The 22,072-nt window shown below is 38.9% G+C and overlaps 1 protein-coding gene across 1 annotated transcript in view; it reads right to left on the bottom strand.

Annotated features, from left to right (window-relative positions):
- The window catches only part of OPCML (opioid binding protein/cell adhesion molecule like), a 1,164,457-nt gene that overhangs the window by 77,756 nt on the left and 1,064,629 nt on the right, over positions 1–22,072 (bottom strand). Inside the window, exon 4 of the mRNA XM_058662337.1 lies at positions 19,771–19,896. Within this exon, the coding sequence (XP_058518320.1) occupies positions 19,771–19,896 (126 nt within the window). The remainder of the gene's footprint in view (positions 1–19,770; positions 19,897–22,072) is intronic.

The raw sequence follows: 22,072 nt of genomic DNA, 5'->3' as shown, positions 1-22,072 counted from the left end.
TGCGTTCAAGGTGAGGACTTTAGCCTCTAGGCCACCATGCCAGGACCCTCAAAACAGTTTTTTTTCCCCTCTTATTAAATTACTCACTGACTCATAGGTCACACAGTAGCATCATTTTTTAAAGAAGGTTTTTGATTTTCTTTTTTATTTTTTCAGCAACACATTGGTCATTCAGTAGCATGTTATTTAACTCCATGTTGTTGTAAATTTATTTTTTCTTCCTGTTGTTGACTTTGCTTTATGGCTTTTCATTTAATAGAATGTATAGTAACTGTGTAATTGAGCCCATCATATGCAGCTGTGAAGCTACAATGCAGCATGCAAATAGAAAATGAAAATGGACTCTTAATGAAACCATTACATATATCTTGACAACAGGATGCTGGACTCTGCCATTGTCTGTAGCTGCAATATCAGAATACACTTAAATAGTAGAATGATAGATTTACTTCTGATTATGAATGTCTACATTGTAAAAATATGGGGGAAATCAGTGTGGGGGGATATAGAGAGGATAAGAGAAATCTCAGAGTCTATGAAATTGTATCATAAGATAATTTAACATGTAATAGTAAAAAATTTAAATTAAATTTAAAATCTAAAAATAATAATAAAATTAAGAATATGCTTTTTATATGACTTATCCATTCCTTTCCTAAGTCTTTACTCCCCAAATTCTTATACTATGTAAAGGTTTGAGTGTATATGTACACAGCAGCCTTATTATTAATTTTTTTTGGCCAAGAAATGGAAATAATCATATGTCCATCAACTTACCAATTAGTTAACAAATAGAGTTGTACCTCAGGAGCTGTGAGGAATTGAATTCAGGAGCTACCACCGATTCCAAGATTAACAGATGCTTGTCTGTTACAGAAAGCCATGTACGGTGCTGGCTCTGTGATACAGAGGGGTAAGCAGCATTTCACATCGGAGAGCCTGGGACCTCACAACCTTCTGATCCAGCTCCCTGCTACTGCTGGGGAAGGTACTGATTATGGCTCCAGGGCTTGCGCCCCTGCCACACACATGTCAGACCCAGGTGGAATTCCAAGCGCCTGGCTTTGGCCAGGGCTAGCCTCGGCAGTTGAAGGCATCTGGAAAGTGACCCAATGGATGTTAGTTTTTTTTTTTTTTTTGTCTCTCTGCCTTTAAATTGATTTTTAAAAATTGGTGCATTATTTGTATATACATATGGAAATTTACTCATTTATTCTAATTCATCTCTAAGATTCTCATGATACAATGTAATGTAATTCCTGTATAAAAATTGTTGCATTGTTCAAGGAATAATGAAAAAACCTACCCATGTTTAAATACATACAAATTTTAAATAAAAGTTTTTGATTTGAGATGGGCACGTAAACTAGATATAGAGATGTGGATGACTGGAGGCCAAGGGCGAGGGCCTTCTGCTGCTTCCCAATGTAGACTTGCAGGGAGCTGGATCGGAAATTGTGTAGTCAGAACTTGAACTAGCACTCCTATGGGATGCTGACTTTGCAGCGGATGACTTAATATGCTATGCCACAACACCAGAACCATAATTTAATCTTCCCACAGAGCTTTCAAAGCCATGTGGTTTCAGTCCTGTGGGAAACTCAATCATCCCTTGATCCAGTGCCCAATACTGAGATGGTTTGAGAGGTAAATGTCATATTCATATAATGTTTTATTATTTTTATATTGTCATAATTACTCTTTTCATGAATTAATTTCACCTTCTAGTCAACCTGATTTATCAATTAAGTGAATGATGACAGATCAGAAGATAGCTTATAAGTATGGCCTGCGGTTTCAGATGTCCACTGAGGGTCTCAGACCATCTTTCAGGATAAGCTGTGAAGTACTATGTAGATGTCCTATCTGGATCACTTTGAAGATGTAGGCTAAGATTGAGCATACACATAAATATTCTTCTTTTCTCCAGGGCATGCTCAAATTGGTTCCCTTGTAATGCAGAATTGTTCTTGTAGTTGGCTCAGCCACAACTGGACTCAATTTCATTAAATTTACAATAACTTCACATTTTATGCTCTGGCAAACACTAACCTGCTTTTATATTTCTAACAGCACCAGTTTATTTCTCTTTCTGAGTTTTTCCTGTCATTTTTCTCCACTGCCTGTAATATCTCTCTTCTCTGTGCTATCCATTTTCTTTCTTTTTTATTTTGTAGATGTATTCTTTTATTTGAAAGGCAGTTATATAGTGAGAGAGAGACAGAGAGAGAGAGAGATTCCACTGTAGGTATACTCCCCAAAAAACCACAAAAACATATTTGGTTCAGCAGTTGACTTTGGTCACCTGCCACTGCTTTCAGGCAGTACAAGGTTCATAAGCAAGAAGCTGGATCAGAAGTGGAGTAACTGGTAGTTCAACAGGTGCCCATAACAAATGCCAAGATTAATAGGGGACATCCCAACCCACTGCATGCAACATGAACCCCTCCTTTATGTTGATTAATTCAATCCATTTTAAGAATTGTGTTAGTAGAGACTCTTCACCCTGAATTCCCCATTTTTCACAGTTGGAAGTACCAATTACTACTATTATATTACTATACTATTATATCACATATAATATACAGTGTTACCATATAGCACTTATATATAGCATACAATACAGTTTTCCTGTAAACCAGTTACCTTAATTGTGCTGTAAATTATATGTTAACAGCTTTGGTGTCTCTCACTAAACTGTGAACTCCCTGAAAAACTATGATGCTGCTTATCTTTCTTACTCTAGTGTCAAACACAGTACTTGACAGGTAATGGATGCTTACTAGTTCTTTTTGGAATGAATGAATTAGTGCAAGAACCAATGAATAATGGAATGAATGCTGGTTCCAACCACAATCAGTTAAGCCAGTCCAGATCTCCTCCTGTCCTCTCTAGAGTGTGTGATAAACTCTGTCTGTATTTTTTTGTTTGTTTCACTTCATTTTATTTCTTTGTCCCCCTTTTGACAGAAGTCCCTTGTGAAGACTGAAAGAGATTAAATGAAGATGGTATGTCATTGAAGGTAAAGGATGATTTGGGTGCTAACCACTACAGTGACAGTAGCTGTTTATTGTTTTATTAGATTGATATTCATTGTCACAGTGTGCAAAACACCAGAAAGCCAAAGGGCCAGCGGACAGGGAAGATTAAAAGCAGCCAGAATTCCAACCAGTAGTCGGCAGGGCAGAGAAAAAGGGTAGGCAGGTACATGAAAACAGGTGGCTGAGTTGGCAGGTGCCAACAGGTAAATGGCATGCTTCAGCATATGTTGCTGTCCACTGCCGTTTTTGCAAATTCCTTCTGGGTCCTGGATGGTCTGAGTCAGTAGTAGATGGTCGGTAGTCTAATTTCTCTGAGAGGTGGCATCTGAGCTTTCCAGGTATCTTACTCTTTAGGCAGAACCAGAGGTGCTGGAATAGCAAGAGCTTTTTAAACCAATGGTCAAAATGTTATAGGCAAATTGCCTCTGCTACAACTGCTTCCATGGGATTTTTGTAGACAACACCTTGAGAATTGTTGTAGGTCACAGTCAGGTCTGCAGTCAGGAGGGTCTGAGAAAGGTAATGGGTAGGGGAATGTGGGAGAAATGGATTTGGGGTACAGAGTTGTCAAGAAAGTTGGAGCTCCATACATCTTACCATCTGAGGGCCCAGGGAACCCTGAAGAAGGCCTGTTTATTGATCAGAGCTCAGGCAGTATCCTTACTGCCCATGAGGGATCCCAGCCCTTTCACTGCAGATGTAATTGCTGCATTTGGGGCAAATAAGCATGAGAGGAGGAGGCCCAGGAGAGGTCCAAGGTAAAAGTATTTATGAACCACAATGGTGTGAAGTACCAGGTGAGATAAAGCAGTGCTGGAGGAGGGGAGAAGAAAGAGAACTGGGGGAGCAGAGGTTGGGAGATTCTGATTACATCAGTTACTTTATTAAGCAATTCTCTCAGGAAGAAAAATCATCCAGGATTATCATTAAAATCAAATTATTTCCAGTACCCCTAGGGGCTCCTCTCACCAATAGAGAGCTTCTGGAGTGGGAAAGTGTTGACACTGTAAGAAAATAAGAAAGCGAAGGTGGAGAGACAAAAATAAAAAAGAGCCAGAAAGGACTCCACTGATTGCCTCCTTTGATTAATGAGGCTTCACACTTCTCAGGCTACCAGGAGGGAACTGGAAGGGTCAGAGTTGCTGAGCGGCACTTCATATATTCTGCAGGGGAGCCAATTCTTTCACCTCTTCACTCCACTCCGGTTCTTGTTAATGTGTGGGTCAACCAGAGTTTCCAACTGTGAAACCCAGTTTCAAAGTGACAATCAACTATTTTTGCTTAGTGAGATAAGCTCCCTTTGATCCTGGCTTCCTTCAGCATAGGTTCCCTTTCAGAGCCTGGAACATTTCTAAGACAAGAGAGTCTGCTCCAATTAAAATCCTGCAAGTAACCTTCTGTTTCTTTCTGTCCTCCCCTCCTCTGTATCTCAGGTAAAGAGAGGCATCTAATGATGTGTGGTCACTATGTTGAAATCTGACATGGTGATACGGGCCCGCCCCCCCCCCCCCACTTACTAGAGCTACCTCTTAACTTTGGGCATGTGGAATTAAGACTCAGCATAGTAAGAAGGTCAGGAAGCAGGTACACTTTGGAAGAAGCCAGAATGAAAGGGGCTGCAAACCTGTTGAGGCTCAACACTCTGGTGTGACTTTGAAGAATACATTGTGTAAAGTCTAAAGTCATTTGACCAAATGTCAAAATCAAAAAGCAGTTACGGAAGCAACCGCCTCAACTGGTATACATCCTTCAGTAAGTCTAAGAAGTTTTCCAGTCAAGCCAAAGTTTCTCACAGGACTTGGTTGTGAACTGAAGGACAGCCTCTAGACCACATACAAGTGAGTGAGACCTCAAAGTTTCATGAAAAAATAAAATCAAGTTTATTTCAACGCAAAAAAATGAAATTCATGGGCACTTGTTTTCATAATATGCATTTTCCATGAACTTTTTGAAAACTTCTTTGAAATGATTAAAATATGATATAAATAAAAGCCCAACAACCTTGCTAAAACACCTTCACTATATACATCAGCATTCATTTTTGCCACACATATAGTGCATTGAGAGATAGAATCTAAACTCCCCTCAACTTTCTTTTCTCTGGGATGTGATAAGATCTATGTGTGATGGTACTCTGATCACTTGTGAAATGCATTCATTGCAATAAGTGCTAGAACATCACACACATGCACGCCCCATGTACCTCACCTGCTTTCAAATGACGCTGGAGGTGTAGGGAAGGGAGAGAGAGCACCTGTTATCCGGGTAGAACACACATTTTCAAGATGTCGGTACATCAGTGAATCAATTAGGTGTTGTTTTAGCCTATGTTCATACTCCAAAGAAAATGTGGCCTTGTATGCTTTTAATTTTTATTTCTTAAATATTATGACTAGTGGAAAATTAAGCCTGAGAATATAGACTGGGTTAAAATTATGACTGCAAATATTGTTCAGCAGAGGGCAGGATGGGGGGTATGGGAGAAAACCAGAGGAGCTAGAACTGTGGTTATCATGTTGGAGCTGCCTATGAAATGTACAGAATCCGTTCTCTTTATTAATGGATATAAAATAAAGAAAGGAAAAATATAAGCTAGTTATTTTTCATAAGTTGCCTAAAGTAGTAATAGCTCAACCAGAATGGAAACTTGGTTGGGGACTGTTAATGTCTGCTCAGTTCCTTGCTCATGGTAGGTCTGCTCTGCTGATAAGCAGTTAGCAAGTGGTCAACATGCCAATGCGATGGTTCACTGGCTAAATCCTAACCTTGCATGCACTGGAATTCAATATGGGCACTGGTTTCCTGTCCTGGCTGATTTGCTTTCTGTTCTGCTCCCTGCTTGTGACCTAGAACAGCAGGGGAAGATGACCCAAAGCCTTGGCATCTTATATCCACCTAGGAGACCCAGAAGAAGCGCCTTGCTCCTGGATTCAGATTGGCTAGGTTCTGACCATTACAATCACTTGGGGACTAGACCAGTGAATGGAAGACCTTTCTCTCTGTCTCTTCTTCTCCCTCTAAATCTTCCCTTACAACAACAACAACAGCAACAAAAATTGGAAGTCGATGCTTTTTAGATTACAAAATACAAAAACATTTTTTAATGATTGTGGCCAGCACTACTAATAAGAAATGAGCATCTGCTTGTACTTCATTGGTACTGATGGATTGGTGTTGATAATTCCTCAATCCAGAGTGAGAGTTTCTAGGTCCGTCTCAGCCTGAGTTTAGCTGATTTAGATCTGAGATTCCCTCAGCAACCTACTGAGAGCTCCTAAATCAAGTCACAGATTCTTTCCCAACCCAGGATGGAGACAGTAGTCTAGCAAAGCTAATGATCCAAAGAGGTCTTTTCCATGTATAAATGAGGTCTTATTTGAGCTAGCTCATCCCCATACAGCCCATGTGGTGATGTTGTGGTTCCCTAACCCAACCCACTTTAAATTTAAAGCAAGCTGTGTTCTACTTGCCTACATTGTACACTGTTCTGTACACTGCATGGTGGATTTAATCAGAGCTACTCTGGCTGCCTGTGAAAGAAAATCCATTGAAAATCACCTAAGTAGGAAAAAGTGATTTATAGAAATTTTACTCCAGGGATGGAATAGTTTCTAGGGAAAAAAATAAAATAGTGAAAAGGGAGCATCTAGGATAGTAGGTGCACAAAACTGACCTGAAAGTCTTTAAATCTACAATCAAGGGTACACTTCCAGAAGCAAAGGAGGAAGCCAACCTTCATGAGCTTCCTTCAAACTATGGCCAGATAAAGGAGCTCAGTATCTAAATTAAAGTGCATTATCTCTGGAGGTGGCTGCAGTATATGAGTGTGGAACCAGGCTGCTTATTATTTGCTATTGAAGCCCACGATTTTTGTACAGCAGCAAGAGTCACTGTGGACCCACTGCTGAGGCCAATTAGATCTACAGTACTTGTAAAGCTGGTCTCAATTTTAACAGGATCCGACTGATTTCAATAGCATAATTTGATATAGCAATTGCATAGAGAAGGCTTTATAAGAGGCGGCAGGCAGCACTGGATGTCTTTCCAATTCCAGCTTTACTTTTTAGTTAGCCAGGCTTTTACTTGCTATGATACATGGTAATATCCATTCTTACTTCGTAATCTGAAAAGCACCAAATTCCAATCACCTCTCCTCCATAAAAGAAATGTATTGTTACTAATTCTTTTCTGGTTGTTAGGTAAGGAAATGTAGACTGAGGTTTAGCCAGCTTCCAGATTTGCATACCAAATGATCAGAAATGATACGTTCCTAGTAAAACTCCGACACATGACGGTCTTCTTGCCAAGCTCTTTCACTTGAATCTATTTTTTTTTAAATTTTCTAGAGCTTTGAGAATAAAGACCAAACTGTGAGAGCTCTGCAGAGTCTGGGCTCCTTTCTGACTGCCTCAGCTCAGGTCATTGTCTCCCTTGCTTGCTGTGCATTCAAACACAGTTTTCTTCTTGATTGGAGAGCCAGTTCACTCTCACTTCAGGACATCTGGACATCCTAATGCTTGCTGAAAGTCTTCTAGCCAGTCCAGTCTCAGCAGTGTGTGTGTGTGTGTGTGTGTGTGTGTGTGCACGTGTGCACATGTGTGTATGTGTAACTTCCTATACTACTTCTACTTATCTTCAGATATCATCTGAAACATCACTGTCTCAGGAGAATTTAGCCTAGACTGTGCCACACTATCCTGGAGTCCATCCTGACCAGAGTCATCGTATTTTGAGAATACATGCTGTGTATGTGCCGATTGTTGACTCGTTCTCTAGACTATCAACTCCTTGAGGGTATGGATCATGCCTAACTTACATACCGACATTGTAATAGGGAAATAAAATCTACATTAAAATCTACATTAATAGATGAAAGCATAAAATATAAAGATAGGGAATATGACAGATGGTCGAAAACATTTTCATTCCTAATTTCATATTTGAGTGAGTTGGACTTTTTGGTACGATGCATGTGGATATCCATTTTTACATTTATTTGCTAAAATGCTCATTGCAGAAGTAAGGTATCACTTCAATATGAACGTAATTTCTAGCCATCCCTTTTCCGACATGCATGATTTCTCAACTCAGTGTGCGAAGCATAAAGTATGGCCATATAATAAGTACCACATACTTTGATACATCCTGATCATCAGAAACTGAGTTATTTCACATCAAGGTTTATGATGGAACTCCTAGATAGCATCTAACCGGTGAGGACTTTGTCTCTGTTACAGGGTAGCAAGAGGGGCATTACCTAGGAACTGTCAGCCAATGCTTCCCGTGCCATTCAAGGTTAGGTTTCCTCTCCAGTCTGGGGTCAGGACCATCAGATGACAATGACCGTAGCCATCTGCCAGGAAGGCTGGCTTTGCCCTCCCCCAAACTCGCACAGAACTTCAGCCTTCCAAGCAAGAGACTCTCAGAAATTTACGACTCAATCAACTTACCCAAAAGGAACATAAGTGGGATTAGTTTTAATATTGTTAAGTTGCAGAAATGCAGGCATATGTGCATGCCAAAGCGAAAATGTACGCAAGCAAAGGGGGAAAACATATGGGTACCCATATGGTGAAAAGCGCATTGCTAGACCTTCACACACTTCTCATCTGAAACAAGAACCAAAGTTAGTGAACATAAATTTACTTTGCAAAAATGTGAGAGGAACAGCTTGTTTGCCCATAACTGATCCACTGAGCAAGATATGTATAACCTTGATTTCTCATCTCAGACACCTCTTTCTCACACTTCAGGGATTAATTAGGCTCCAAACATGACTTCGTATAAGAAACAAAGACCCAGACTGCACTGGAGAAAGACAAAAAAGTGGTCACAATATTGGATAATGCAGCAGATCAACCAATAGGCAGTTTCCATGAACGGCAGGAACTTGTACTGGGGATGACTTGGAAGAGAAAAGAGGCTGGAAGGTCTCAGCGGGTTTATTTTAATTGACACAGAGCAACAACAGGGACCCATAGCAGACAATGGCATGAATGTGGTTTTGATTTGGAGGCTGTGCTTTCATTGGAATAACACTGAGTGGAGGACTGAAAGTGCTTAGACACGGCACAGTATCCCTTGAGTCAGGAAGGGGAATGTGACAGTATTGGTGACAGTGAGAGCCAAGATCACAGTTGGGTGTCCAAGATAACAAGAATAATTTGAAATACACACACACACACACACACACACACACATTTTCCATTGTACCTGTTCCAATCTTAGGTCACGAGAACCTTCTTTGTAAGTACAAGCAGATCCAGACTTGAAAATCACGAACTAGGTTCCTTTCATAGATCTGCCACTTCATGTAGCTGTGAATCATTCATCCTTACTTAACCCTGCCGTCAGCTTCCTTATCTGTGTAACAGACACAAGATTCTTGCTCTATTTTAGAGAGCTGCTAGCCTACTTAGATGATTCATGTAAAAATATTTAATAAGCAAATTCCTGTAGAAGCACATAAAGGAATAGGAAATCAGTGGGATACTAAAGATTGATTTGATCGATGATACCTATTTTGAAATTGTTGTATTTCCAATCAATGTTAATTCATATATATACATATATAATTATATATGATACATATAATCATATACTTAACTCATGTATATATGAATATGCTAAGGAGCGTACATGGTTTTTAGCAGTTTTTCAATGTACTCATTTTTATACATTTTTGTTGAGTTTTATGACATTTCATCACCCAAAATGATTAACAAAACTACCTGAGCAATCAAGATATTCTGCTGTTTAAAGAGCACAAATATTTACTAAACCACATCTCCCCATGCCTGCATTTCTGCTTTCTCTTCCAGCCCTCTCCTTTTCCTACACTGTATAGCTATATGATTTTGCCGCTTGAATGTTACAAACACAGAATCGCGCGGTATTTAGCCTTTGAAGATGGGTTGTTTTGATTTAGCACAAGGCTCCTCTGGTTTTCTCCAAGTTTAAAGTGTGTTGATAGTTCCTTTGTTTGTTATTGTTAGGTAGTACCCCATGGAGTGCCACAATTTGTTCAGCAACTCATATAATGAAAGAGAACAGGACAGTTCAATTACAGTAAGGCAAAATTATTCCACAGTTCCTAATTTTTAGGTGAACTCAATTAAATAACCAAACAACTAAACCAAAACACTGCCTCACTAAACAAATGAGCAGGAATGATGGGGGATAAGAGTCAAACACAAAGGAAGCATACCAGCCCAGGTTTCCAAAAGGATGTGCAGACTAAGGAGGTACTTCAGCACTACATGCTCAGCAATGGAATGGTTAACTAGACAGAGAATCAGCGAAGAAGGAAGAGATGGAGTCTGTATCACGAAACCAATGGGCCTAACCTGTGTCTGCGGAGCTTTTCACTCCAAAGTTAAGAGTATACTATTTTTCATCTGTTCATGGAACTTACTCTAGAACAGATCACATGCTAGACCACAAAGCAAGCCTCAGGAAAATGAAAAATGATTGAAATCCTGACATGTGTCTTTTCTGACCACCAGGAAATCAATCATCAGGCTGGAAATCTATCAATAATCAAATTCCAGAAAATATGCTAACACAGGAATGAATAATCCATTATGGAAAACATCGAAAGGCAAATAAAAATGTTTCTGGAAATGAAGGAAGATAATAGGACAATATAGCAAGACGTACAGGATGCAGAACAGCAGTGTTAGGAGGGAACTTCATAGCAACCAGTTCCTACATCAAGAAATCAGGGGCCCGGCAGCGTGGCCTAGCGGCTAAAGTCCTCGCCTTGAAAGCCCCGGGATCCCATACAGGCGCCGGATCTAATCCCGGCAGCTCCACTTCCCATCCAGCTCCCTGCTTGTGGCCTGGGAAAGCAGTTGAGGACAGCTCAAAGCTTTGGGACCCTGCACCCGTGTGGGAGACCTGGAAGAGGTTCCAGGTTCCCGGCTTCGGATCGGTGCACACCAGCCTGTTGCGGCTCACTTGGGGAGTGAATCATCGGATGGAAGGTCTTCCTCTCTGTTTCTCCTCCTCTCTGTATATCCAGCTTTCCAATAATAATAAAATATTAAAAAAAAAAAGAAATCAGAAAAGCATCAAAAAAAAAATATCTTATCGATGCATCACAAAGACCTACAAAAGCAACAACCTAAACCAGAAGTTAGCAGGAAGAAATAAATGATTAAAATTATCAAAGAAATTAAGAAAATTGAGACAAATCATTACATAAGATCATTGAATTGAAGAGGCTTTTTAAAAAAATACATTATTGGTCCAACCAACCAAAAACTGAGAAAGCAAATCCAATTCAATAACATCTGAGATGAAAAGGGAACTGTGGGCTCAGTGCGGTGGCCTAGTGACTGAAGTCCACGTCTTGAACATTCTGGGATCCCATATGGTCACCGGTTCTAATCCCGGCAGCTCCGCTTCCCTTCCAGCTCCCTGCTTGTGGCCTGGGAAAGCAGTTGTGGACGGCCCAAAACCTTGGGTTCCTGCACCCACGTGAGAGGCCCAAAACCTGGAGGAAGTTCTGGCTCCTGGGTTCAGATTGGCACAGCACTAGCCATTGTGGTCACCTGGCGAATGGATCATCGGAGGGAATATCTTCCTCTCTGTGTCTCCTCATCTCTGTATATCTGACTGTCCAATAAAAATAAAATAAATCTTAAAAAAAAGAAAAGGGAACTGTAACAACGAATTCCACAGATATAGAAAGAATCATCAGGAATTGCTATCATCAGCCATATGCCAACAAAGTGAAAAATCTACAAGGAATCGATACATGAAAGTGTATAAAATTAGGCATGATGACACAGAAAACCTGGAAAGACTAAGCTGGAGATGGTTAGTGGTTGAGACCCTCCCAACAGAGAAAACCTGTACCTCATTGTTGGGCTCCACCAAGCATTTAACAAGAAATATTTTCAGTACTCTTCAAGCTATGTGATGCAAGTAAAAGGGAAGGATTTCTGCAGAACTTCTTCTGCGAGGCCAGCATCACCTTGATTCTAGAACTAGAAGATGAGAAAACAGAGAGAACTACAAATACCCCTGATAAACATAGATGAAAATACTCAACGAAATACTAGCTAAGCAAATTTAATATCGCATCAGAAAGCTTGTTCACTTGAACATACTGATATTTATTCCTGATATGCAAGGATGGTTCAACCTATGCTAATGAAATATGATATATCACATTAATAAGATAAAGAATAAAGCCAGTTGCATATCTCAAAAGATGCAGAGAAGGTTTTCATAAAACCCAGCATCCTCTTATGATATACTAAAAAATACTTAAGTAAATTAAGCATACAAGGAGCACTTCTCAACACAATCAAGGCAATATATGAAAAACCCATATCAAGCATCTTATTGAATAGGCAAAGGGTGGAGGCGTTTCAGTTAAGCTCTGAATGCAGTTAAAGATGGAGGAAGTCAGGCTACCCCTGTTTGCTAATGACATGCAACTCTATATACAAGAACCAAAAGACTCTACCAAGAGAATATGGGAAGTCAGAGGTTTTGTAAAAGTTCAAAATATAAAACCAATACACAAAAATCCAAAAGCTTTTGTATACAAAAACAGTCTGAAAAACAACTTGTAAGATCATTTCCATTCACAATGGCAACAAAAAAATTCAAATATCTTGGAATAGACTTAACCAGGTATGTGAGGAATCTCTACAATGAATAGACTACAAAATCTTGAAGAAATACATGAAGACACCAAAACATGGGGCAATTTCAAGAATTGTCATAATTAATATCACCAAAATTCATATGGAAACACAAGAGAATGCAAATAGTTAAAGCAAATGTAAACAAACAAACAAACAAACAAAAAACAAACCTCAGAGACATCACAACACCAGATTCAAGGCAAACTAAAGGATAGTTCTAATCAGAATATCTTTATACTGGCACAGAAACAGACAAAATAGAAACCCAGAGATGAACCTGCCCTTCTAGAACCCACACAGAAAATTTTTAACAAGTGAGCCGATATCAGTGCAGGGAGACAGGATCACCTCTTCAACAAATGGTGCTGGGAAAATTGGATCAACATTGCAAAAGCAGGAAACAGGACCCCTACCTTGTACCTTAAATATAAAAAATATTCTAAATGGATCAAGGATCTGAATGTACGACCTGACACCAACAAATAAGCAGAGGAAAACATTGTGCTCTGCAAAACATAGGCTTAGTAGAAGACTTAACGGAAAAGGCCCTAGGGTCACAGACAATTAAAGTAAAAATAAACAAAGTGGATTCTATCAAGCTAAGAAGTGTCTGCCCTGTAATGAAAACAGCCAACAAAGCATAAAGGCAGTCCACACGACGGCAGACACTATTATAACCTAGGTGACTGATGAGGATTTACATCCAGGATCTATAAAGACTGCAAGAAACTCATCCATAGCAGAATGAGTGGTCTAGTTAAGAAATGCATGAAGGACATGAACAGAAATTTTCAATGAACAGAATTTCTGAAAACCAAAAGACATGAATAAATGATGCTCAGGTTCAACAGCCATAAGCAAAATCCAAGTAAAAACCACTGTGGTGCCTCACCTCACCTCAGTTAGAATGGCTTTCACACAGAGGTCAGAAAACAAATTCTCACATGCTGTTGGGGCAAAACGGGCTCTTACCCACTGTTGGTGGGAATGTGAACTAGTGCAACCATTACAGAAGACAGTTTGAAAAGATTCCTTGGATATCTAAAAAGAGATCTACCATATGATCAAGCCATTCTACCCCTGGAAATTTTTCTAAGTAAAATGAAATCAGCATATGAGAAAATTATCTGTACCCTCATGTTTCTAGCTGTCAATTTCACAATAAGTAAGATATGGAATTAAACCAGATTCTTATCACCTGATGAACGGCCAAAGAAAATGTGATATATATGCACTACGTAATACTACTTGGTCATTAAAAAGAACGATCTTTTGCAACTAATTGGATGCGATTGGAAACCACATGCATAGTGAGATAAGCCAGTCTGCAAACATCCAAATATTATGCTTTGCTTGATCTGTGATAACTAACACAAAGAAGACTAATGTAGTTCACATGAGTGAGATGTGATTATTGTGTTCAGCCTTTGTCTATAATCCTGAGGAATAAGTCATTTTTCTCTACTCACTGTAGGTTTATATCTTTATTTAATGGAGTGCTGACTGTGATTTCAAAGTGAAATGAAAATATTAGGAGAAAAAAATGATGAGGATGAAGAAGGGTTTGTGTAGAAAGAAGACACGTGCGATGTTAAGATGGGAAGCATTGCTATTCCGCAAAATCTGAATCCTGGAATAAATGGCATTTATTCACTTATGCAAGCTAAAAAATTGCAACTTTAACCTCTTCCCCACTTTTTAAAGGACCTGCTTTGTTTGCTTTCTATGAGAAAATGGCTCTTAAATTAATAAATAAAAGAAAAAATTAAAAGAATGTTAGATTGTTATATGATCTGTGATTCTGGTTAAAAGTTATTGCACATGGTTAAAAGGGTCATTTTTCTATTTATAATTTTTGCTTCTAGCTGTTGTTTGCATTCCCACTAAAGTCTTTACATTTCACTTATTCAACTTTTTATTTGGTGGAGAATTAAGCATTTATACTATAACATGAATTTAAAATATGTCATCTTAAATACTTAAAAAGAGAGAGAGATAAGGGGGAAGAAAGGATGTAGTGATGGAATAGAAAAGGAAAGAGTGTGTATCTTCTTGGAATTGCATCTACAAATCAAGTTGAATCTGTTGGAAACGAATTAAACAAATTTAAAATAAATAAACAAATAAGCAAGCAAGCCAGCCAGCTGGTTCACAATTTGGCCAAAATTTCAACTGTGTATGTACAAGTTGTTGATGTTCATCCTATGATGAGCTCACATGATCATAATGGGGCCGACACCTGCAGCCACGTGTAAGGTATTGTTTTCTATACCTGCAGTGTACTACAGGTGATGATGTCTTGTAAGACTTTCTTCTCAGACATTCCTAATGTGAAAAATAAAGCTGTTGTAGGCACATTCATGTAGGAGTGCCTTCCTAGCCTGAACACAACAGAAAGAATGGAGTAGCCAGGTCAGAACCATGAATCAGGACTTTGCTGTTAGTATCAGCTGCTCTTGTACATGGACTCGGTCTCCCAGCTGTCTCTTCTTGCCCAGACAGCTATTATCAATGCAGTTTGTCAGATTTTGGAAAGCTATCATTAGCTCTTCCTTAGGATTCATCCAATTGGTTACATGAATTTTTAATCAATAAAAATCGAGAGACAAGCAGAAGGAACAGATGTGCTACAAGGCAGGCACACGACTTGAGGAAGAATTGATTACTTGTAGCCTTATTGGAGGGAAGAAAGGAACCAGAGAGGCACTATAAAGAGCAGACCTGAGAATGAAAACATTATTTAAGAGCTATGTGCCTAGTTATCCTGGTCCCCAACGGCTAAGATGCAAACAATTGACATGCATAATGCAACTGTTCCATTGTAAAGATAAGGCTAACTGGTACTCACTAGACTCAAGGAGACAGGAAAGAACATAATACATTTTTTAAATGTTTCCATTAAAAATGACTTAAGTCAAGGCATAAAGAAGTCAGCTCTGGTTACTTGGAAAATTCACTTGTGTGAAATAACTCATTCATTTGCTCCCTGAGGTATTACTGTGCATGAAGAGATTGTACCAGCGACTCACTCACAGGTGAATGGCTGTCATCTCAAACTCTCCACGGAGGGGAGACAGAAAAGAAGGCTTTATTATTTTCCCTAAACATCTGGCCTTTCCAAACATGTCATGAATAATGAGGCCAGCTGTGTAAGGTGTTACAGTGGATTATTACTGTGTCCCAGGAGAGGAGAAAGACAACATCTCTGGATGTCCCCTTCCACCTCTCCCAGCTCAGCACCTTTTGGTTCATGTGCTTCCTGTGCCTAGCAGGGTCTCCCCATTGATGTTCCTGGGATCCCTCCTGTCCTTTGAGAGGGGAGAACAGAAAATGATGCTTGAAACCCAGCGGATTCACAAATGCATCCCACCAACCAATCCAACTTATCTGTCTATTTGGGGACCTGCTGACTCTTTCCTGCCCAAAGTTCTATGAGGCAGTAGCCTGTGCTCCCATCATCATCGTGTTCCTGACCCATAGGCTACTTAGTCTAGACATCTTTGTGTATGAAGGCTGCTGTGCAGATGCGAAAGTCTCTAGCAAGCCCATATCTATCTGATATTGGAAGCAATTAGGAATGATCTGTAACATTCAAATATAAGAAGAAACACATTGTTCAATGTGCAAGAATTTGCATGTGAACTATAAAACTCCACATGAATATGAACGTGTCCATAGAGGACTTCTTGAAAATGCTGACTACACCTCATGGTGAGTTTGTAAACCTTCAGCTTCCATGTAGGGCAGCAGTAGATGCCCTCCAGGAATATTGCAAAGAAGCCTGTGATGCCCAGAGGGTCTCCAGCTACATCCTTAACCTGGAAACGAGAACATCCTGCAGAGAGGTGTTTGCATCCATGTCTATAAGCGTGGCAACTTTTGGCTCACCTCTTTCCCTCTTTTTAAAGGACCTGCTTTCTATGAAAAAATAGGTGTTACAGGCAACATTATTTCAAAGATGCTCCCAGGAAAGCGACAAGGGTCGTCATTTACACCATAGACTTCTCTGAATAACATTTTGCCTCTGTGCATGTCGACCAGCACTAACTATTCATCAGTGCACTTGAGGGCAACATGAATGGATGATTTTTTTTCTATAATTAGAAGTAGAGATTACATTCTTGATTTTAAGCTGTGTTTTTCCTTTCTTATATTGATCTACCTTGTATATTTCAAGAATTTCTCATAGTTGCTAGTCCACCCTGTTAACATCATTATTTTCTAGGATGATAGTAGATTTATTAATTCATCTACTTTTACCTCTTATCTATCTAACATGTCTAGGGATTGGTAGCATAAAGTCAGCCTGTTACTTTAAATCATAAGTACCATTACCGTTCTTAATCTTTAGTAATCTGCTCATTAAAATATACTTTTCTAAATCAAAGCTTATTTATTCATTCCTGTGATAGAGAAGCCTAAATTTAAGCCATATATTTGAGATTCTATATTAGCATTTCGGAAACACAGCTGTCCAATGAGCCAAATCTTACCATGTAATCCTATTGGAATTTCAAAAGAAATGTCATTGCAACCTTTATTTCTTACTCTTCCATGCTGAACTAACCAGCAGATTTTTTTTTCTTTTTGCAAAAATGCTGTTTGATGTCACGTTTTATTGAATGCTCCTCTAAGCCTTTAAAACAACTCCCTAACTTCAAGTTAAATGGAGGAAATGTCTAAAAATAAATACTGGTAGCCACCTGCAGATGCAAAATTTCAACTTGCAAACCCTGTAGGTTCTAAAGCTTTTCAAATCTGGGAAACAATACTGTGAGTTTAAATGTCATTGAGAGAGAGGAAGAAGTGGGAAGAAAAAGCAGCAAAGTGAAGTACAAGGATAGGAGAGAAACAGCAAACTTCCAAGTGGGACACAACTTGATGGGAACTCTTCACCAGTGTAGCATGACAGTAAATTTCTTCAAAACACCCAAAGCAAAAACTGTTTCTAAAATAGCCCCATTCTTAGAGAACTGTGTATTAAGAAACAATAGATACATTCTTGGGTTTCAAGCATTCATAAATGTATCTAACTTTACCAAATATGTAGAAAATTGCTCTGATGGTTGGAAATAGTTTGTTATGAAGTAATTCCAACATTCTCCATGATTTCTGACAAAATTCCCATGGGGACCATGTCTGGGTACTTGCCCAATTTCTGTGTTTATAGGAAAGGTGAGCTGTGTGAGGAATCTATGTACATTTTGATCTTCTTGTTAATATTACATTTTGTTACTGACACTCTCATTTTCAGTATCTGAGGTCTCTATACAAACAATGTTAAGATGATTTATTAGCATATTTATTAATAAGTAACTTTATTAGTATATTTATCAGTATAGTAGGGACGGACATACATGTTCTCAGTTGATACGGAGGTAGACTGTCAAAGCCAAGTCACCCTCCTAGTCACAAACTCAGCCTCTTGTTTGGTGCTATTGAGATAATTAATGCTCCAAATTAGGGAACCATGTGAAGCCCACCACCATCTACATCTCTCCACATTTATAGCTTTAATCTTACAGGGATATAATTTATATACTATAAAATCCACTGATTCTTAGTGTAGTATCTAATTTAGTGATGAACACCCCTAGAGTTACCACTTCACCCATGATATAGAATGCTTGGATCATTCCCAAACGTGTGTGTGTGTTCCTGTTGCTGTCACTCTTCCGTAAATCCCTCTCCAGGGTTGTCATTGACTTAATTTCAGTTCCAAGAGGTTAGTTTTATGTGTTTTAGAATTCCATGTCAGTGTCAGTTATACAGTAAGCATGTTTTTACACATCTGACTTTTTTCCTCAGAGATTCATACATATTTTGTATGTACCAAGGGCTGACATTTTATTATTGAGTTGCATTACATGGTTTGAATGTGTCACATTGTATCTCTTTGCTTCTTGCTAGGCGGTGTGGGTTATTCCTCATTTGAAGTTATTATGAATAAAATTACTTAGAGAAATGCATTACAATGTATATTGATGGATATATGACTTCATTTCTTTCAAGTGAAGATGCAGAAATGATATTGTGAGCCAAAGTACCAAGTATCTGTTGAACTTTATAACAAAATGTTCTATTGTTTTCCATTGTGCGTAAGTCATTTTATGTGCCTGGAGTTGATACATAGGAATTTCAGTTGCTCTACACCCTTGCCAACTTGGAATTGCATTTTTAACTTGAGTCCTTTTGGAAACTGTGTGTTGACATCACATTGTGGTTTAACTTTCATTATCATGATAAAGATATGCAGCATCATTTCACATGTTGACATCATTTTTATATTTTCTCAGGAATTGTCTATCTACATTCTTGGTTTAGAGGAACTGTTAAAGAACTCTTCATGTTTACTAAAGGCAAAATGCCCAGTAGATGCACAGAATGTTTCCTCCAAATTTCATATTTTAGTTTTCTAATGTCCAAGGAAGCACATATTTCTTGTATAGGGTTCTAGCAACAGCATAATTAGAACACTGGGCTCTATGGCCATATCTTGAAGTTAATGGTGCCACAAATTGTAATTCCAAAGAGATATGCTTCAGTGTCTTTTTGATGCTGTTTACTACTGGGGGGGAGTATATCTGACATTTTAATGTAAATTGTAGAGCATTCAGCACAGGCACATTTCATTTCTATAATCCTTATTCCATTAAGAATGAACAACTTATGTACAGGTAGAACGGGCATGATTCTGGATCCAGGTCCTGAGACACACTGCGACATGGAACAAGCATCCTGCCATCCACTCCACTTGGAGAGAGAATTATTAAACAACTGAATACTTCCATCTTCACCTTGAGAAACTAGTGCCTTTACTGAAAGTTATTCTTGTGCATGTCTGTCTTTTATAATGTGCAAAATAAAAACTTTCTGAGGTTAGATGAAGGATTGAGAAAATAGTTCATTACATGTCTCCTTTATGTATACTCTGGAAATGAAATATTAGGCGTCTGATGTGTATGACCAACACAGTATTGGATTCTCATTGCTAAAGTTGTGTTGTGCACATGATCCAAATCTTTTATATATTAATCTTGACAAACTGCTACAAGTAACTACTTTACCCTTAACTGACAGGTGTCTCCATGTCACAGTTGGCTCTGGTCGACCAATTGCAAGACACAACAGGGTCACACTGCTTCCCTCGTTCACGGTGATGTCAGAGGAGATGTTCATGATCTGGGGAGGAACTGTAAGAAAACAGAGGAGATAAAAACATGTAAGTATTATTGTTTGCATTGAAAAGACAGTCACCAGAGCGTAAGTATTTGTAGGGTTTTGTAATGAAGAGTGCCCTCAACAGTAAATGGCACCTTGTTTCACTTGCCAAGGAGATAGCTCTTGACAGTATTTGCAGAAGCTCTGTCTGATATTCCATTGTAGCAGGAGGTGTGTTAGAGAGGGTAGCAGAGAAACAGCAGAAAAGCATTTCCACACGCTGACAAGAAGGTGAAACCAGAGTGAGATATCCAGTCCTCCAGGTGTTCCTGCCTGTGCGCATGCTTGGTGCCGCTGGTGAGCACACTGGGCTGTGCACCTTGGCTCATTCCAGGCTCAGTGGGCTGTACTCAGAGCCGGGTGCAGTTGGCTGATTTTGTGCCTTTCCCAGTACCTCACATGGATGCTGGCCACCACTTCATGAGAATCTCAGACTCCTTGAAGGCTTTCCACTGCACAGATGGATCTGACTTGCAATTCATTTCTTTCTTGTTGCTTAAACAGAGAGTTTCTACTTCTGCCTTAAAACATATCATTTATAACTCAGTAAGAATTTCTGAGTCCCTGCATCACATTTCGTTGCTTTTTCCCCAAACCCAATAAACAACTGACTTTCCTATTACTATTACAGCCGTAAGTTGTACTATGAAATATATTTTTAAAATCATTAACTTATTTTAACTGTAGAGTGACAAAGACGGGAAGAAAAAAGAGAAATTTTCCACACACCTATACACTCCCCAAATAGCTTCAAAGGCTGGGGCTGATCTAGGCCAAAGCCAATACACAGGAATTACATCCATACCTCCTGTGTAGTTAACAGGGGTCCCGGCACATGAGGTATCTTCTGTTGGCTATCCAAGCACACCAAAAGGAACCCCAATCAGGAAAGAAAGAAAGAAGGAGTCAAGATCATTGATTATATTTACAGCAGTAAGGTAGCTGGGTCATATATATGTGTGTGTGCGTATATATATACACACACACACCATATATCAATATATATCAATATATAAATACCATATATATATTCATATATGGTATATCAATTTTCAATTATCTGAGCACTCTGAGAAAACACTGTTTAGCCCTATATTTATAGTGGAAAAATCCACAATAGAGAAGACTTGAAACAATATAGTTACTCATCAACAAATGATTGTATTAAGAAGTAATAGTACACCACTCCATGGAACGGTACACAGCCATTAAAAATAATGAAATTCTATCCTTTACACCAAAATGGTCTCAATCATGTTTAGTGACATGCCAATCTCCAAATGACAAATTTGTATGTTCTCTATGATATAAACCAATCTTCATAAAAAAATACAAATCAAGATGATATTAAAGTGAACAAGTATATACATATATTCTCACAGATGAACTGTATAATAGAGACTAGCATACCAGAAAGTGAAGATGCATTGCAGTAGGCATCTCCACTTCTCAATGTGAAAAAATTAATTATACCTTGACAAGATGACACTAAATTCTCTAACTTTGTCTATACCTACAGTGTCACGATGCATTCAATTAATGGAATGCTGACCTGTAACTGTTGATAAAGAACTATACTGCTGTAATAATATGGGGGGGAGCAGACTGGTCGGATGGGAAAAAGAATGGAGAAAAGGAAAGGAAATGGGAGAATCCCTATACCTACAAAACTGTATCATAGAAAATAATAAAAATAATTTAAACATAAAAAAGACTTAATTGGTACTCCTATATGAGATGTTTATGTTGAAAGTGTGGGCTTGGCCAACTTTGCCACAATGTCCATCCATGAAATGTAGTTTTGAAATGTATTATATCCTAAGCAGTTAGGAGCAGAGCTCTGGGTCCCACTGACTAAGACTGAATCTTCTTAGCCCCAGGATCTTGCACAAAAAGTAAACACTGTTACTTCTCTGAGCCTTGATTTTAACATGCAGACGACACTATTAGCTTAACTTATCATACTGTTTATTAATCATTCAGCTGAGTCCTGGCTATAAAGTGAGAACTCGGTAACTACTTGCTACTGGGATGGTGGTGATGATGATGATGAAGGAGATAACCATGCTGAAAACAGCAACAGTAACAACGTTCACAAGCAACTGCTTTCCTCCCACAGACCAGGGCAATGTCTATTTATCTCGAGGA

The sequence above is a fragment of the Ochotona princeps genome, chromosome 4 (genome assembly GCF_030435755.1).
Source record: "Ochotona princeps isolate mOchPri1 chromosome 4, mOchPri1.hap1, whole genome shotgun sequence".
NCBI lineage: Eukaryota > Metazoa > Chordata > Mammalia > Lagomorpha > Ochotonidae > Ochotona > Ochotona princeps.
This window is presented reverse-complemented; position numbering and strand designations above follow the sequence as displayed.